Raw genomic sequence first — 16001 nt, forward strand, 5'->3', positions numbered from 1 at the left:
TGGCTGCAGAGTGCCCATCTTCAAGAGGGCCGCAGGTTCGACATACAGGACTAGGTCCTAGTGACCATGGATGCCAGCCTTTGAGGCTGGGGGGCAGTCACACAGGGAAGAAACTTCCAGGGACTTTGGTCAAGTCAGGTGACTTCCCTACATAAATATTCTGGAACTGAGGACCATTTACAATGCCCTGAGTCAGGCAAGGCCTCTGCTTCAAAACCAGCCGGTCCTGATCCAATCAGACAACATCACGGCAGTCGCCCATGTAAACCAACAGGGCGGCACAAGAAGCAGGATGGCGATGGCAGAAGCCACAACGATTCTCCGATGGGCGGAAAATCATGTGTTAGCACTGTCAGCAGTGTTCATTCCCGGAGTGGACAACTGGGAAGCACATCTTCTCAGCTGACACGACTTCCACCCGAGAGAGTGGGGACTTCATCCAGAAGTCTTCCAAAGGATTGTACACCATTGGGAAAGGCCACAGGTGGACATGAAGGCGTCCCGCCTCAACAAAAAGCTATAAAAGATATTGCGCCAAGTCAAGGGACCTTCAGGCGATAGCTGTGGACGCTCTGGTAACACCGTGGGTGTACCAGTCGGTTTATGTGTTCCCCCCTCTGCCTCTCATACCAAAGGTACTGAGAATAATAAGAAGGCGAGGAGTAAGAACGATACTCGTGGTTCCGGATTGGCCAAGAAGAGCCTGGTACCCAGAACTTCAAGAAATTATTTCAGAGGACCCATGGCCTCTGCCGCTCAGACAGGACCTGCTGCAGCAGGGGCCCTGTCTGTTCCAAGACTTACCGCGGCTACGTTTTGATGGCATGGCGGTTGAACGCCGGATCCTAAAGGAAAAGGGCATTCCGGAGGAAGTCATTCCTACGCTGATTCAAGCCAGGAAAGATGTAACTGCAAAACATTATCACCGCATATGGCGGAAATATGTTGCTTGGTGTGAGGCCAAAAAAAGGCCCCAACAGAGGAATTTCAACTAGGTCGATTTCTGCATTTCCTACAAGCAGGAGTGTCTATGGGCCTAAAATTAGGCTCCATTAAGATACAGATCTCGGCTCTTTCGATTTTCTTCCAGTAAGAATTAGCTTCAGTACCTGAAGTTCAGACATTGTAAAAGGAGTGCTGCATATTCAGCCCCGGTTGTGCCTCCAGTGGCACCTCGGGATCTCAACGTGGTGTTGAGTTTCTTAAAATCACATTGGTTTGAACCACTAAAAACCGTGGATCTAAAATATCTCACACGGAAAGTGGTCATGTTATTGGCCTTGGCTTCGGCCAGGCGTGTATCAGAATTGGCGGCTTTGTCATATAAAAGTCCTTATCTGATTTTCCATATGGATAGGGCAGAATTGAGGACTCGTCCCCAGTTTCTCCCTAAGGTGGTATCAGCTTTTCACTTGAACCAACCTATTGTGGTGCCTGCGGCTACTAGGGACTTGGAGGATTCCAAGTTACTGGACGTAGTCAGGGCCTTGAAAAATTATGTTTCCAGGACGGCTAGAGTCAGGAAAATTGACTCGCTATTTATCCTGTATGCACCCAACAGGCTGGGTGCTCCTGCTTCTAAGCAGACTATCGCTCGCTGGATCTGTGACACGATTCAGCAGGCGCATTCTGCGGCTGGACTGCCGCATCCTAAATCAGTGAAAGCCCATTCCACAGGGAAGGTGGGCTCATCTTGGGCGGCTGCCCGAGGGGTCTCGGCTTTACAACTTTGCCGAGCTGTTACTTGGTCAGGGGCAAACACGTTTGCAAAATTCTACAAATTTGATACCCTGGCTGAGGAGGACCTTGAGTTCTCTCATTCGGTGCTGCAGAGTCATCCGCACTCTCCCGCCCGTTTGGGAGCTTTGGTATAATCCCCATGGTCCTTTCGGAGTTCCCAGCTTCCACTAGGACGTCAGAGAAAATAAGATTTTACTCACCGGTAAATCTATTTCTCGTAGTCCGTAGTGGATGCTGGGCGCCCATCCCAAGTGCGGATTGTCTGCAATACTTGTACATAGTTATTGTTAACTAAAGGGTTTTTGTTGAGCCATCTGTTGAGAGGCTCAGTTGTATTTCATACTGTTAACTGGGTATAGTATCACGAGTTATACGGTGTGATTGGTGTGGCTGGTATGAGTCTTACCCGGGATTCAAAATCCTTCCATATTATGTCAGCTCGTTCGGGCACAGTGTCCTAACTGAGGCTTGGAGGAGGGTCATAGTGGGAGGAGCCAGTGCATACCAGGAGACCTAAAGCTTTCTTTAGTTGTGCCCAGTCTCCTGTGGAGCCGCTATTCCCCATGGTCCTTTCGGAGTTCCCAGCATCCACTACGGACTACGAGAAATAGATTTACCGGTGAGTAAAATCTTATTTATTTTTTTACTCAATACATATATATCCTGTATATGTATATCCTGTAGGATAGGAATGTAAGCAGCATTAGTTGGATTTTTGCATCTTTACTAAAATAGTAAGCCGCCTTGTATTTCATTGCCATAGTACAGTATTTGCAAATGCTGCTAGCTACAGGAAGCCAAGCTTCCAAGAAGTAGTCAGTTTATACCTAATATAATGACATGGGAATACAGTCCCAAAGGGATGCTGGGAACATAATCAGCAGCAGCATATCTCCTAAAACCAAATCCTAAATCCATGGGAACTGAAGAAATGGCCTGTGGGTGTACACATGTCTTTTAAACTGCTTCCCAGCACACGAATGACATGTTAGAGCACCAGCACCCCCTCCCCCCATCATAATTTTCACTGGCTACAGAGAATATTCACTGTGCTGGAATAGATTGTTTTTGGGGATTGCGCTCCTTCAATTAATTGCAGCATCTGCACTATTATTATTACCAATGGGAAATGTACATCTCAGAGCTCACAACTAACCAAATGTGTGCAATCTTGGGCCCGATTCATTGTTGTACAATGGTGGTCATTCCGAGTTGATCGCAGCCAGCAACTTTTTGCTGCTGCTGCAATCAACTAGCCCACGCCTATGGGGGAGTGTATTCTAGCTTAGCAGGGCTGCGATCGCTTGTGCAGCACTGCTAAGCTAAAAAAATGTCAAGTAAATCAAGACCAGCCCTGGACATACTTACCCTGTGCGACGATCTCTGCAATGCTGGAGCAGGCTTTGACGTCAGACATCCGCCCTCCGTTCTCCTGGACACGCCTGCGTTTTCCTTACAACTCCCCGAAAATGCCAGTCAACGGTCCGGATCCGCCCAGGAACGCCTTCTGTCTGTCAATCTTCTTGCGGTCGGTTCTGCGACCGCTTTTTTCGTATGACGCGACGTAACCCGGCGACCCCTCTCACGGGGCAACGTCGCGCATGCGCTGTGCAGCCGCCACGCAAGCGCATTCCGGACCCGTTCGCACCACAGCGACAAACCGATGCGTGCGAACGGGTCGGAATGACCCCAATATGCAGTGTGCGAATGCCGCAGGAGACATCTGAAGAAAAAAGAAATTGCCTGTTTTGGAGAAAAAAAACCAGTTGTCGGCCTGGTCCCACCCCCAAGGATTGGGGGCAGTATGAGTGATCTCGCAGATGGAGACCTGCACATACGTAGTACACATCCTGCACATATGTCTCACTATTGGTGTACACAAATCATCGGGTATGCATACAACATTGAATCAGGCCGCTTGTTCTTTTTTTCAAATCCGTAGAATGGGTAGATTGCTATATAAAACTAGCTACCACTCAAAAATAGATAGATAGATAGATAGATAGATAGATAGATAGATAGATAGATAGATAGATAGATAGATAGAGGTAGGTAAATAGATAGCTATATGGGGTCTATGTACTAAGCCTTGGATGGAGATAAGGTCGCTGGAGATAAAGTACCAGCCAATCGGCTCCTAACTGTCATTTTTCAAACACACCCTGTGGGATAGGAGTTAGGAGACGATTGGCTGGGACTTTGGTGGTCATTCCGAGTTGATCGCAGGCAGCAACTGTTTGCTGCTGCTGCGATCAACTAGTACACGCCTATGGGGGAGTGTATTTTAGCTTAGCAGGACTGCGATTGCATGTGCAGCCCTGCTAAGATAAAAAAGTTTCAAGCAAATGTAGACTAGGCCTATACCTACTTACCCTGTCCGATGGATCCAGCGATGATGGGCTCGGCTTTGACGTCACTCCTCCGCCCTCCGTTCTCCTGGACACGCCTTCGTTTTACTCACCACTCCCCGAAAACAGCTACAAACGGTCCGGATCCGCCCTGGCATGCCTCCTTCCTGTCAATCTTCTTTGCAGTCGGCTCTGCGATCTCTTCCTGTGTAAGTCGCGACGTAACGGCAACATCGCGCATGCGCACTGCGCCCGCCGAGCATGCACATTCCGCACCCGTTCGCACCACAGCAATAAACCGCTGCGTGCGAATGGGTCGGAATGACCCCCTTTGTCTCCAGCGGTATCTCCATCCAAGGCTTAGTAAATAGACCCCTTAGATAGATAGAGGTAGGTAGGTAGGTAGATAGATAGATAGATAGATAGATAGATAGATAGATAAGTAGATAGAGGTAGGGAGATAGATAGATAAGTAGATAGATAGAGGTAGGGAGATAGATAGATAGATAGATAGATAGATAGATAGATAGATAGATAGATAGATAGATAGATAGATAGATAGATAGATAGATAGAAATGTATACAAATTAGGGCAACGGGCGCTAAATAGAACAGTCACAGATAATAGCAATTAGTCTCAAGTAATAAATTAGGGGTTGAAAACACTCCTAATAACTTAGCAGGAGTTGGAGAAACATTTTCCCTACCTTTCTACATAGGGGCAGATGTTCTATGTTCTATGAGGCAGATGTACTAAGTCACCACACGGCTTAGTACGTCTGGCCCTATGTAACAAATTGTTTCTCAGGTGTTTTATTTTGCATATATCCTAATTTCAGTGTGATAATCTCATTATGAGTGGACTGCTCTTGCATCCCATTGTCAGCACGTTTGTTCCGACTCCTGGGAATTTGGAAGAGAGGTCACCATAGTGAGCAAGTGACAGACATTCCAACGGCAGGTGCCTCAGATGCATATGACAAATTAAGAGAGGGGGGACAGCCTAGTGTTTCAGAAGAGCTAAACATGCCTTGAAACATGACCATGCCTATTTTAACATATACACTCCCCTAATGTGACACAGTCATGGATGAGTCTGTGTTCTATAGTAATTTACAAATTTCAAATGTTGGGAGGTACAGTTTTTATTTACAATTATATATATATATATATATATATATATATATATATATATATATATAGTGCTCGTATGGTTAAGTCAATAAGCTTAAATGTGCTCAGCTGGTAGTGAGAGATAGACCATGTGCTAAATATAAATGTAAATAAATTATCTGGAAATTTTTAAAATCACTTTGACACTGAAGCCCTAGGAGAGACTCAGTTAAGTTTGAGATCCCTTAGGAGCCTTGCATGATGTGACCAATTCAATTCCGAGCAATGGCTCATAGTAAGTTATCCCTCACAACCCATAGTGATGCAATGTTGTACTACCGTATTTCCAAGTAATATGTGCAGCCTCACATTGTAACTGCACATCACTGGGAATTCAGTTGCTCCTGATGTGTCTCTATTGGGATGTTATGGTTCTCATGCAAATAAAAAGTGATATTTACAGTACGGAACTTTCTGGAAAGGCATACAGGCTTGCATTGCTTGTATAATCTCCCCATTAGTGTTGATCAAAACCTTGACATCTAAATGAAAATGAGTAACCTTTCTGTTCCTGGATAACCTATATTACTGCTGCCTGCTACCAACTGACAGGGCATGTGTAGCAGGTGTTGAATATGAAGCGGAACTCTTCCCTTACTATTTATATGTGCAATGGGATGATAAAGTGATTTAAATACATAGAACACACTGGTTCAGTACCAAATAACTTCTTTAAATTGTGTTAAATACATACATCAAACAACTATGAAAAATGTTTAATAAAATGCTGTACAGGGCACTGAACGGCTTTTCTGTAATATGGCACTAATAACATGTACGAGATAGATGTGTGATGATGCAGGTGTTTGCAATAGATTTGTAAGAACAAAGCTGAGCATCAGGCAGAACAGCTGCTTCTATTATATCTAGAAAGGCAGTACGGCAAACCAGAGTAGTGACATCATCAGTGGTTTAAATAAATAAAGTGCTATATGCTCCAAGTAGCTATATATACATACCAAGTGACTTTTACAGGATTCAGAGCCATATTATTAAATAAGTAATAAGGTGTAGCTGGCAGGGTTGGAAAAAAACCCAAACAGGTTAAAAAAAATAATAATCTTTTTTGGGTTTAAACCTTTTTTATTCTTTTTAACCAGATTATTATTATTTATTATTATTATTATTATTATTATTAGCATTATTATTAGCATTAATGTTTTAATGAAATAATATTGAATCATGTGTTAGAAGCCTTGATCGAACCATGTTTTGATGCTTTCTAACATTAATAATATTAGGTTTTGATTTGATTTATTTTACATCTTTAAATAAAACCATTTTTTACAGCTTATTATTCCTATTACATCTGAATATATGTAGATAGTCTAAACATATTAATAAATACAAAGTACACTCATAGATGAGATTGAAAATAAGAACAAGTTAATGTTAAGCATTAGTTCTATTTATTACTTATTATAATTAAATAAATCTAAATAGTAATACAAAATGGAAAATGCAAAAGCACTTTTCAGAGAAACACACACAAAGGAGGATAAACATTTCAACATTTTAAATAAAAAAATACATTTTTTTTTTGTATAATAGGCTTTTTTAAAGAAGTCACGGCGCCGTGCCTGTAGTCACAGCATAATAAAATAGCCAGATTGTTAAAAAAACAAAAACAAATACATTTGGTTTAAAAGAGCCATCCCTGATAGCTGCCCATTATATTTGCACATAAAGAAAATTGAAACATAATAAATAGAACCTGTGAAATCTGTACATTTCTTTTTAGTTATAATGTTAAATATTCCATTTCTACAGTGGATGTATTTTGTAGAATTATATCCATTTGTGTTCTTTAGTTTCAGGTCTAAAGGTGCATACACACTGGGCGTTTTTGCCCAGCGTGTATGCACAGCGATGATCGCTGACATCGCTGGCCTGAAAAGAGCTCAGTGCATACACACTGAGCGCTTTTCCCCCCTGCCCAGCGATGTCAGCGGGGGTGAACGGCTTTCCATAGCAGGACACTATGGAAAGCTGCTCACCCCGCCGTTCATCTACTGGTAATACCAGTAGATAAACGGCGTCCGTCAGCGATGACGCGGGAGCTTGTGCAAACACACTGGACGGCTTTGAGCTGAAAGCAGCTCAACACACCAAAAGTGACCTGCTTTCAGCTCAAAATCACCCAGTGTGTATGGGCCTTATGAAAGATCATGTTGTTTCAGATTTTTCTTTCTCCACAATTGAATTTTGCTAATGAGAGTTTCCCTTTTAATACCTCTTGTTTTAATAATGGCTTCATATATGAGTTGTTCAGTATAACCTCTTTCTATGAATCTTTGGGTATAAACTGACATAAGGTTAGGGCTAGGCTGCGGTTAAGGGTAGGCTTAGGGCTCAGTCACTGTAAAAGTGCTATGTCGACATTGTGAATACTTACAGTCAGACCATTAGGTGTCCACATTTCATACCACTCTTGTGAGTGAAAAGCATCCATGATAACAAGACTGACCTTATAGACAGCTTAATCTCAATCTAAGTGGTCTATTTATGAAACTAAAAATCATGAGCAAAAGACAAGTTGCATTTGGCGATTACAGATGCCCACAATGGGGGATTGATTCATAAAACGATTGCACTGCAATTCCTAGCTTTTCACAAACACTTGCATTGTGTTGTGTGGCAAGTCTCATTTTCTGGAGTAGGACATATATATATAATGCTGGCTATATATATACAGTATGTAGTAATTGAAGACAATGGACATGAAAGCAGTAGCATTATATGTTGGTGACCGTCAGAGCTGGGATCCGCTGTGCCAACCTTGTGCTTGCCCCTGCTCCCTGGATTAGTACATGTAAGCTGTACTCAAAACATGTCCATGCCACCAGTTCTCACTGTGATCCTCCTGTATTGTTATTACTAACATGGTGTCCTTATTCTTTTCTTGCAGATGAACTCACAGTGCCTGCACTTTACCCGGGTAGCCCTGAAGTGTGGGCGCCGTACCCCCTCTACCCAGCGGAATTAGCACCTGCTCTACCTCCTCCTGCTTTTACCTATCCTGCTTCACTGCATGCCCAGGTAATTGATACCAATCAGCCACGTCCTCACTCTGTATCCCACCTGCCCTTTCCTGGTACCACTGTGCACTCCACACACTAACCCTTGTTCTACCGGCTAACTGGCTCACTACAAGGAGGCGCACCGTGCCTCTCTTGTCTTCATTCATCTTGAGACTCTCTTCATGTGGCGGGAACCCTACATCTCTGATTTTTACATCTAGGTTTAATCATCACACCACTGGCTCAGCTTTATGGGTGTACGCAAGGGTCATTAAAGCATAGTCTCTATAGCTTAATCCAACATATTGAAAATGATGAAGGAGATGTTTCTTATTTAATACAATGGGTATATGTTCAAGATCCTGGCTGTTGGGATCAGGGCAGGTCTGTCAGTGTACTTCAGATAACAATCATAATTTATTTTCTTTTTTTTATTGTCAATTGTTGTGGAACAGAATGGATACAGCATTTTACAGCTCATTAGATGTTGTAGCTCAGAATGTTGCCTTGTTGATTTCACAGTCGGATGTATGAAATGACCGCTGAAATAATGTCCAATATTGTGGGACCACAAATTCGGTTACTGGCAGAAATACAACCTATTATTGTTTGTATTACTGTGATTATTTATTCAATTCTATAACTCACATTTTCCATGATAAACAAAAAGAACTAATAGAATAAAACCAAAAATAAAATGTATATATTTATATAGACTTATATGTAATTAAATTGTACCTATTCGATAACGGAGATATTTGGGATTATATTCTGTAATGAATCTATCTGCCCCTAACTATCAGAACCATAGACATCCCATGTCTAGCTTTAAAAGTTTCCTATGCCTTTGTGCCCAGAGAAGCACAGGCTTCCTGACATCGCAACCTATGGTTCTCCTAAACAGGGGATAGTTTTTTGTCAAACAGAAAGTGCAAATCTTATTAATTTTATTGTAAAAGATGATGTTGCTTTCTGTTATTGTACTAGTGATGTCACAGCAGCTTTGTGGGAAATATTATAATGATAAAACAAAACCACAGCAGGAACATACAATGAAACACTCTGCTTCCATACAGTGTGCAATTTAAGCAACGTATACCAATATCCAGAATTCTACCATTTAAACTACCGTAAATAAGTACTTTTGGTGTTTTTTGCAAAATCAACAATCACCAATTCCATTTCCTCTACACTGTACAACTGTTTGCCTGTGTTGAACAGGATTCTCCAGCTTAGACAGTATGAATCAGTTTTTATATATAATGCAAAACAGGAAGATTATGGGGTATATGCAATTGCGGTCGAATTCCCGAAAATGTCGAAAAACGGGACATTTTCGCCAAAAAAAAAAAAAATTTCGACAATGCAATTCAGTACTTTCCGTCAAAAAAACGGACTTTCCAAATTCGACTTTTTGAAATTCGACATTTGTCAAATTCGACAAAAGTATATTCAATTGAAGTTTGTAAATTCGACAACAGTGCTTTTAGACAGTAAATTCGTAATTTTCAATCCGCCACACTTTGGTGGCGGAATCGAATAAAAAAATTTGAAAACATGTTTTTTTTGGTGTTTTTTTTTTATTGGTAATAGCATATCTATTCATATTAGAAGGGATTAGGTACTTGGTTTGTCTTTTGTGGAGGCACAAGTATTATTTATATATTTTTTTAAAATATTATTTTTTTATTTTTTTTATTTTTTTTTAAATGGAATGGTAAAAATCTGAAAAAAAATTGCGTGGGGTCCCCCCTCCAAAGCATAACCAGCCTCGGGCTCTTCGAGCCGGTCCTGGTTCTAAAAATCCGGGGGGAAAAATGACAGGGGATCCCCCGTATTTTTAAAACCAGCACCGGGCTCTGCGCCTGGTGCTGGTGCAAAAAATACGGGGGACAAAAAGAGTAGGGGTCCCCCGTATTTTTTACACCAGCATCGGGCTCCACTAGCTGGACAGATAATGCCACAGCCGGGGGTCACTTTTATACAGCGCCCTGCGGCCGTGGCGTTAAATATCCAACTAGTCACCCCTGGCCGGGGTACCCTGGGGGAGTGGGGACCCCTTCAATCAAGGGGTCTCCCCCCCAGCCACCCAAGGGCCAGGGGTGAAGCCTGAGGCTGTCCCCCCCATCCAAGGGCTGCGGATGGGGGGCTGATAGCCTTGAGAAAATTGAAAGAATATTTTTTTCCAGTAGTACTACAAGTCCCAGCAAGCCTCCCCCGCAAGCTGGTACTTGGAGAACCACAAGTACCAGCATGCGGGAGAAAAACGGGCCCGCTGGTACCTGTAGTTCTACTGGAAAAAAAATACCCAAATAAAAACAGGAGACGCACACCGTGATAGTAAAACTTTATTTCACACATGTCGACACATACATACTTACCGATGTTCACACGCCGACCTCTGTCCACTTGTCCAAGTAGAATCCACGTGTACCTGTGAATAAAATTATACTTACCTGATCCAGTGTCCAGATTAAAATCCACGTACTTGGCAAAAAAAAAAAAACGAACACCCGGACCAAACGGACTGAAAGGGGTCCCATGTTTACACATGGGACCCCTTTCCCCGAATGCAGAGACCCCACGTGACTGCTGTCACAGAAAGGTCTCTTCAGCCAATCAGCGAGCGCAACGTCCTGGCACTCTGCTGATTGGCTATGCGCGTCTGAGCTGTCAGACAGCGCATCGCAAAGCCTCTCCATTATATTCAATGGTGGGAACTTTGCGGTCAGCGGTGAGGTCACCTGCGGTCAGCGGTTGACCGCGGGTAACCCCACCTCTGACCGCAAAGTTCCCACCATTGAAACTAATGGAGGGAGCTGTGCGATGCGCTGTCTGCCAGCAGACGCGCATACAGCCAATCAGGTGAGTGCCACGAAGTAGCGCTTCCTGATTGGCTGAAGGGACCTTTCTGTGACAGCAGTCACGTGGGGTCCCGGCATTCGTGGAAAGGGGTCCCATGTGTAAACATGCGACCCCTTTCAGTCCGTTTGGTCCGGGTGTTCGTTTTTTTTGTTGTTGCCAAGTACGAGGATTATTTTAAAAGATCCGGACACTGGATTGAGGTGAGTATAATTTTATTCACAGGTACACGTGGATTCTACTTGGACAAGTGGACAGAGGTCGGCGTGTGAACATAGGTAAGTATGTATGTGTCGACATGTGTGAAATAAAGTTTTACTATCACGGTGTGCGTCTCCTGTTTTTATTTGGGTATTTTTTTTTCCAGTAGAACTACAGGTACCAGCGGGCCCGTTTTTCTCCCGCATGCTGGTACTTGTGGTTCTCCAAGTACCAGCTTGCGGGGGAGGCTTGCTGGGACTTGTAGTACTACTGGAAAAAACAATATTCTTTCAATTTTCTCAAGGCTATCAGCCCCCCATCCGCAGCCCTTGGATGGGGGGGACAGCCTCGGGCTTCACCCCTGGCCCTTGGGTGGCTGGGGGGGGGGAGACCCCTTGATTGAAGGGGTCCCCACTCACCCAGGGTACCCCGGCCAGGGGTTACTAGTTGGATATTTAATGCCACGGCCGCAGGGCGCTGTATAAAATTGACCCCCGGCTGTGGCATTATCTGTCCAGCTAGTGGAGCCCGATGCTGGTGTAAAAAATACGGGGGACCCCTACTCTTTCTGTCCCCCGTATTTTTTGCACCAGCACCAGGCGCAGAGCCCGGTGCTGGTTTTAAAAATACGGGGGATCCCCTGTCATTTTTCCCCCGGATTTTTAGAACCAGGACCGGCTCGAAGAGCCCGAGGCTGGTTATGCTTTGGAGGGGGGACCCCACGCAATTTTTTTTCAGGTTTTTTACCGTTTTTTTCCGGTTTTTAAAAAATCGGATCAAAATCCGTCAAATCGGCCGTTTTTCGACAGCGGGACTGTCGAATCCGTTTTTTATTGAATATGTTGAATTCCGGCACCCACTTGCCGGAATTCGACGGTCGAATTGTGTCGAATTAAAAAACGGGCGAAAAATTGCCGCTAATTGCATATACCCCTAAATATTGTTCTCTGTTGCAAGAATAAAATAATTAAAAAAAAAATTATGTTAATAAAATAAAAAAAACAATTGTTCTGTATTTTCTGGCTAACTGTATTTCCTGAAAACGTTTTTTCACAGGCCGTATGTGTTTTCAGGCAATAAGAGATAATTTTTTTGCATGGAAAAAATGGCTATAATTAGATAGCCCAAAAATGACCATCCATTTCTTTCCATGCAAATAATTAGCGCAGCTAATTGGAGTTGGAGTTATGTTAATAGGTGGGTTTTGTCTTTGGTTGTGCTGTTCTTGGAATTAAAATATTGATGGCCTCTACAGCATTGTAATCTGATTCCATTACAGTGATATCACCCCAAACTGAATTAGTGTGATAAATGACTAATGATCCTTTTTTACTTCAAGTTTTCAAGCTTTTACTTTAAGGAATTGTCCAGCTTCATATACCTTTCTTTAATAATGCTTTGCTTTACTTTCTTGGATTAATTCAGCAATTTTAAAACAGTTATTTATATTATCACGCAAATATGAATATTTTAGCTTGCAATGGACACTTGTCTGTTGTTCTCTTTACGCAGAATGCTGATCTTTCTAGACCGCAGCAATCTCTCTTATCCAAGAGCCACAATAGAGCAATGTTGCCTAATGATATAAAAGCAATACATATGGTCATTCCATTAAACATAGGACACAATATATGAAAATTAAATTTACCATAAACGCTAACATTGTAGCATATTTATGCTGCTAAAAGTTTGTAGTATATTGTGTAATAATTGAAAATCAATATATTTATCGCGTATCGATTTCCTGCATGTGTAAACTTTAAACATATATGGAAGTTGGTGAAAAAACTAAAGCTAATTTCCACGCATTTTATAAACGGATTTTATATGGCCATCATCACCAGATGAAATATTTTATACATCTTCACAGTTAATTAGGAACATGCTTACATTGATTTATTCTCATGGATTCTACTGGTTTGAGTAATTTGTATCAGAGCTCTGTGACTGGGGATAGAAATGTAACATGAGTCATATGTCAAAAAATATATATAACAATCATATTGTAAAAATATTAGAAGAGCAGGTTTAAGTAAATATATAAGTCCCCAAAGTTCCTAAGTCCATATTGTTGTATCATGAGTCACGCATATAAACAATAAAATGAAACTACTAAGTGTGTACATTGCTTTTAAACAATAAGTATGGCTACCTACACCATGTATTATTATCATATTTTTTAAATGTTGAATTTCAGATTTATTTTTATTTGTGCTGCATGTAAACTTCTAAAAATTAACATGAAATGTAACGTAAGTTACATGGAATGACTCATACACTAAAGCCAGCAAAAAGCCGCATACCAATATGTTTTCAGGGAAGCTATTGCGGAAAAATGGGGCAGGCGAAATCAAATCACTGTTAAGCTCCGGTATCGGGGCTGATAGGATAGCCCCGGGTGAGTCAATTGCCCGCTGTAAATTTACCTCTCTCACCCAAATACCCATTCATTGCTAGGCAGAGAAGCATTGAAAGGGATGTGATTCCTGACTTCTTTTTATTTTTTATTTTTTATTGAATCAATGAGTGATATAGTCAGTATACAGTAGAAACTCAACAAGGCATTATACATAGAAATAGACATTTCCGATAGGATCCAAACTTGACTCTGGACTTCTGACCAGATCAGGGTGTGGGACAGACACCACCAGGGTGGTGGAACCTATAGAACCTCTTTTTCATATAAAGTGTGCTTGAAAGGTGCAAATGCCATCCCATTAAAAGCATAAGCGGAACCCTGGTTTCCATTGAAAATATGTAAAGAAAATTTCCATGTAATTCTCTACTAAACATTTTGCACTATTGTAACCATTTTATTCACTTTGCACCCCCTGGAAACTAACCTAAATAATCAAATCCCGCAAAAGAAATTTAACTTTTTGTGAGTGGGTGCATTACTAGGCAGACTGACGGGCCCAGCCAGTGTCGGACTGGGGCATGAAGGGCCCACCGGGGGAATGTAGTGGTAGGGGCCCATATTTAGGATTGCGGCCAGTCTCTAGTTGGGGTACATGGACTGGGCCCCTTGACAAATACATATAGTAAATACTGCTAGTGCATGTATGATAATGTACCAGATTAGTAACAGCAATGCACTGTAGAAAATACACCATAGTCCTGTACAGTATAAGGTAACATATGTATAACCTGATCCCTAGAGGAGAAGGTGGGACCCCATACAGTGGGGCCCACCAGGGGTATCCCCTCCCTGTACCCCTGTGAGCCAGTCCAACCCTGGGCCCAGCTCAGGTCAGCATGGAAGGCACAGCTAATCCCGTACTCCCTTCAGATGATGCCAACGATATAACAGGTAAAACCTATATTCATTGCAGAAATTAGCAGTTGCACCTGAGAGGTACCTTCTTGCACTTTTGTGGTTATGACCCTCAGGCCCAGATTTATCAAGCCTTGGAGAGTGATAAATTGCACGGTGATAAAGTACCATAAAGTGCCAGCCAATCAGCTCCTAAGTGACATGTTACAGGCTGCCTTTGAAAAATGACAGTTAGGAGCTGATTGGTTTGGTTAGTACTTTATCACTGTGCACTTTATCATTTTCCAGGGCCTGATAAATCTGGGCCTTAATGTGTAGAAAAGAAGTTTGTATCCTTTGAAATATCCTTGCCCTTGGACTCATGTATATAAGGATTCCAGCATCACAGTAATAAATAAATAGACTACATACTGTACATACAAAATAAGAACCGTTGTCATTGCTTGCCCTTATAATGTAAATGCTATTCTTTCCCTTACTGTGCTGATCCAGATTGTAATGGAATACAATGTCATTGACACGTCTGTATTACACAGTTTTTCGATAGACCATAACAGCTTGAAGCTCAGCCCAGTAATTGATTTAATGAAATCAAGATCAGTCCAGCATAATTTCCCTTTAACCATCCATGGAAATAAAACATAAGACTTTTCAGAATCAATGAGGCAAGACTGGGCCAAAATCCAAAAAATACATTGCATTTGGTATACTGGTATTTAACTGAAAGGAAATAATACATAATCTTAACCTATACAATGTGTCATGCTATTACAGTTACAATATTCTGACACAGTATAAATGTACATATGGGGGTAATTTATATATGCACAGGCTGTCTTCTCTGTTGCGTGTCATGTCATTTACATGTTGTATGTAATAGAATAGCTCAGAATGGAAAACAGGATGATTGCTGATCCCTAATGGCTTAGCACGAGATATAGAAAGTGATTTCATTATTTTAGCATAGGTTGTGATTGGATATATGAGAACGCTGTACAGGCCTTAAGGACAGCTATTTTTTCATTCCCTGAAACACATGAGGTTTATAGCTAATATGCTAAACAATGGCTCCCCCACACGTGTGGGAATTGTCATGCAGAGAAGGAAGTATCCAGCTGAGATTTGCTAATTCTGCAACCTTTGACTGCTTGACAAATGTTGTTGAGTGGCAATTAGATTACACAGCGTCTTAGACAGTGTGAACTCTTTCATCATCACTGTCATATTCTCTGTAAATGTATAATGCCTGTTATAAATTCATGAAAGTTTCCTGCCTTATGGTGCACCGGATGGTAGGACAACAGAATTCTATATAAATCATGCAATATTCGGTTTAAAAGTGGGTTCCATACACTAATATTGTTCCTTCTCTTGTTATTTCTG

General features: G+C 41.9%; 1 protein-coding gene across 2 annotated transcripts in view; it reads left to right on the plus strand.

Annotated features, from left to right (window-relative positions):
* Positions 1 to 16001, plus strand: part of RBPMS (RNA binding protein, mRNA processing factor) — a 288589-nt gene that overhangs the window by 215922 nt on the left and 56666 nt on the right. The window contains exon 6 of one of the 2 annotated variants that reach the window (XM_063919382.1): positions 8170 to 8300. The exons of the other annotated variant lie outside the window; for it this stretch is intronic. Coding sequence (XP_063775452.1) covers positions 8170 to 8300 — 131 coding nt within the window. The remainder of the gene's footprint in view (positions 1 to 8169; positions 8301 to 16001) is intronic. 2 annotated transcript variants of the gene reach the window in all.

Source organism: Pseudophryne corroboree, chromosome 1, assembly GCF_028390025.1.
Source record: "Pseudophryne corroboree isolate aPseCor3 chromosome 1, aPseCor3.hap2, whole genome shotgun sequence".
NCBI classification, from domain to species: Eukaryota; Metazoa; Chordata; class Amphibia; order Anura; family Myobatrachidae; genus Pseudophryne; species Pseudophryne corroboree.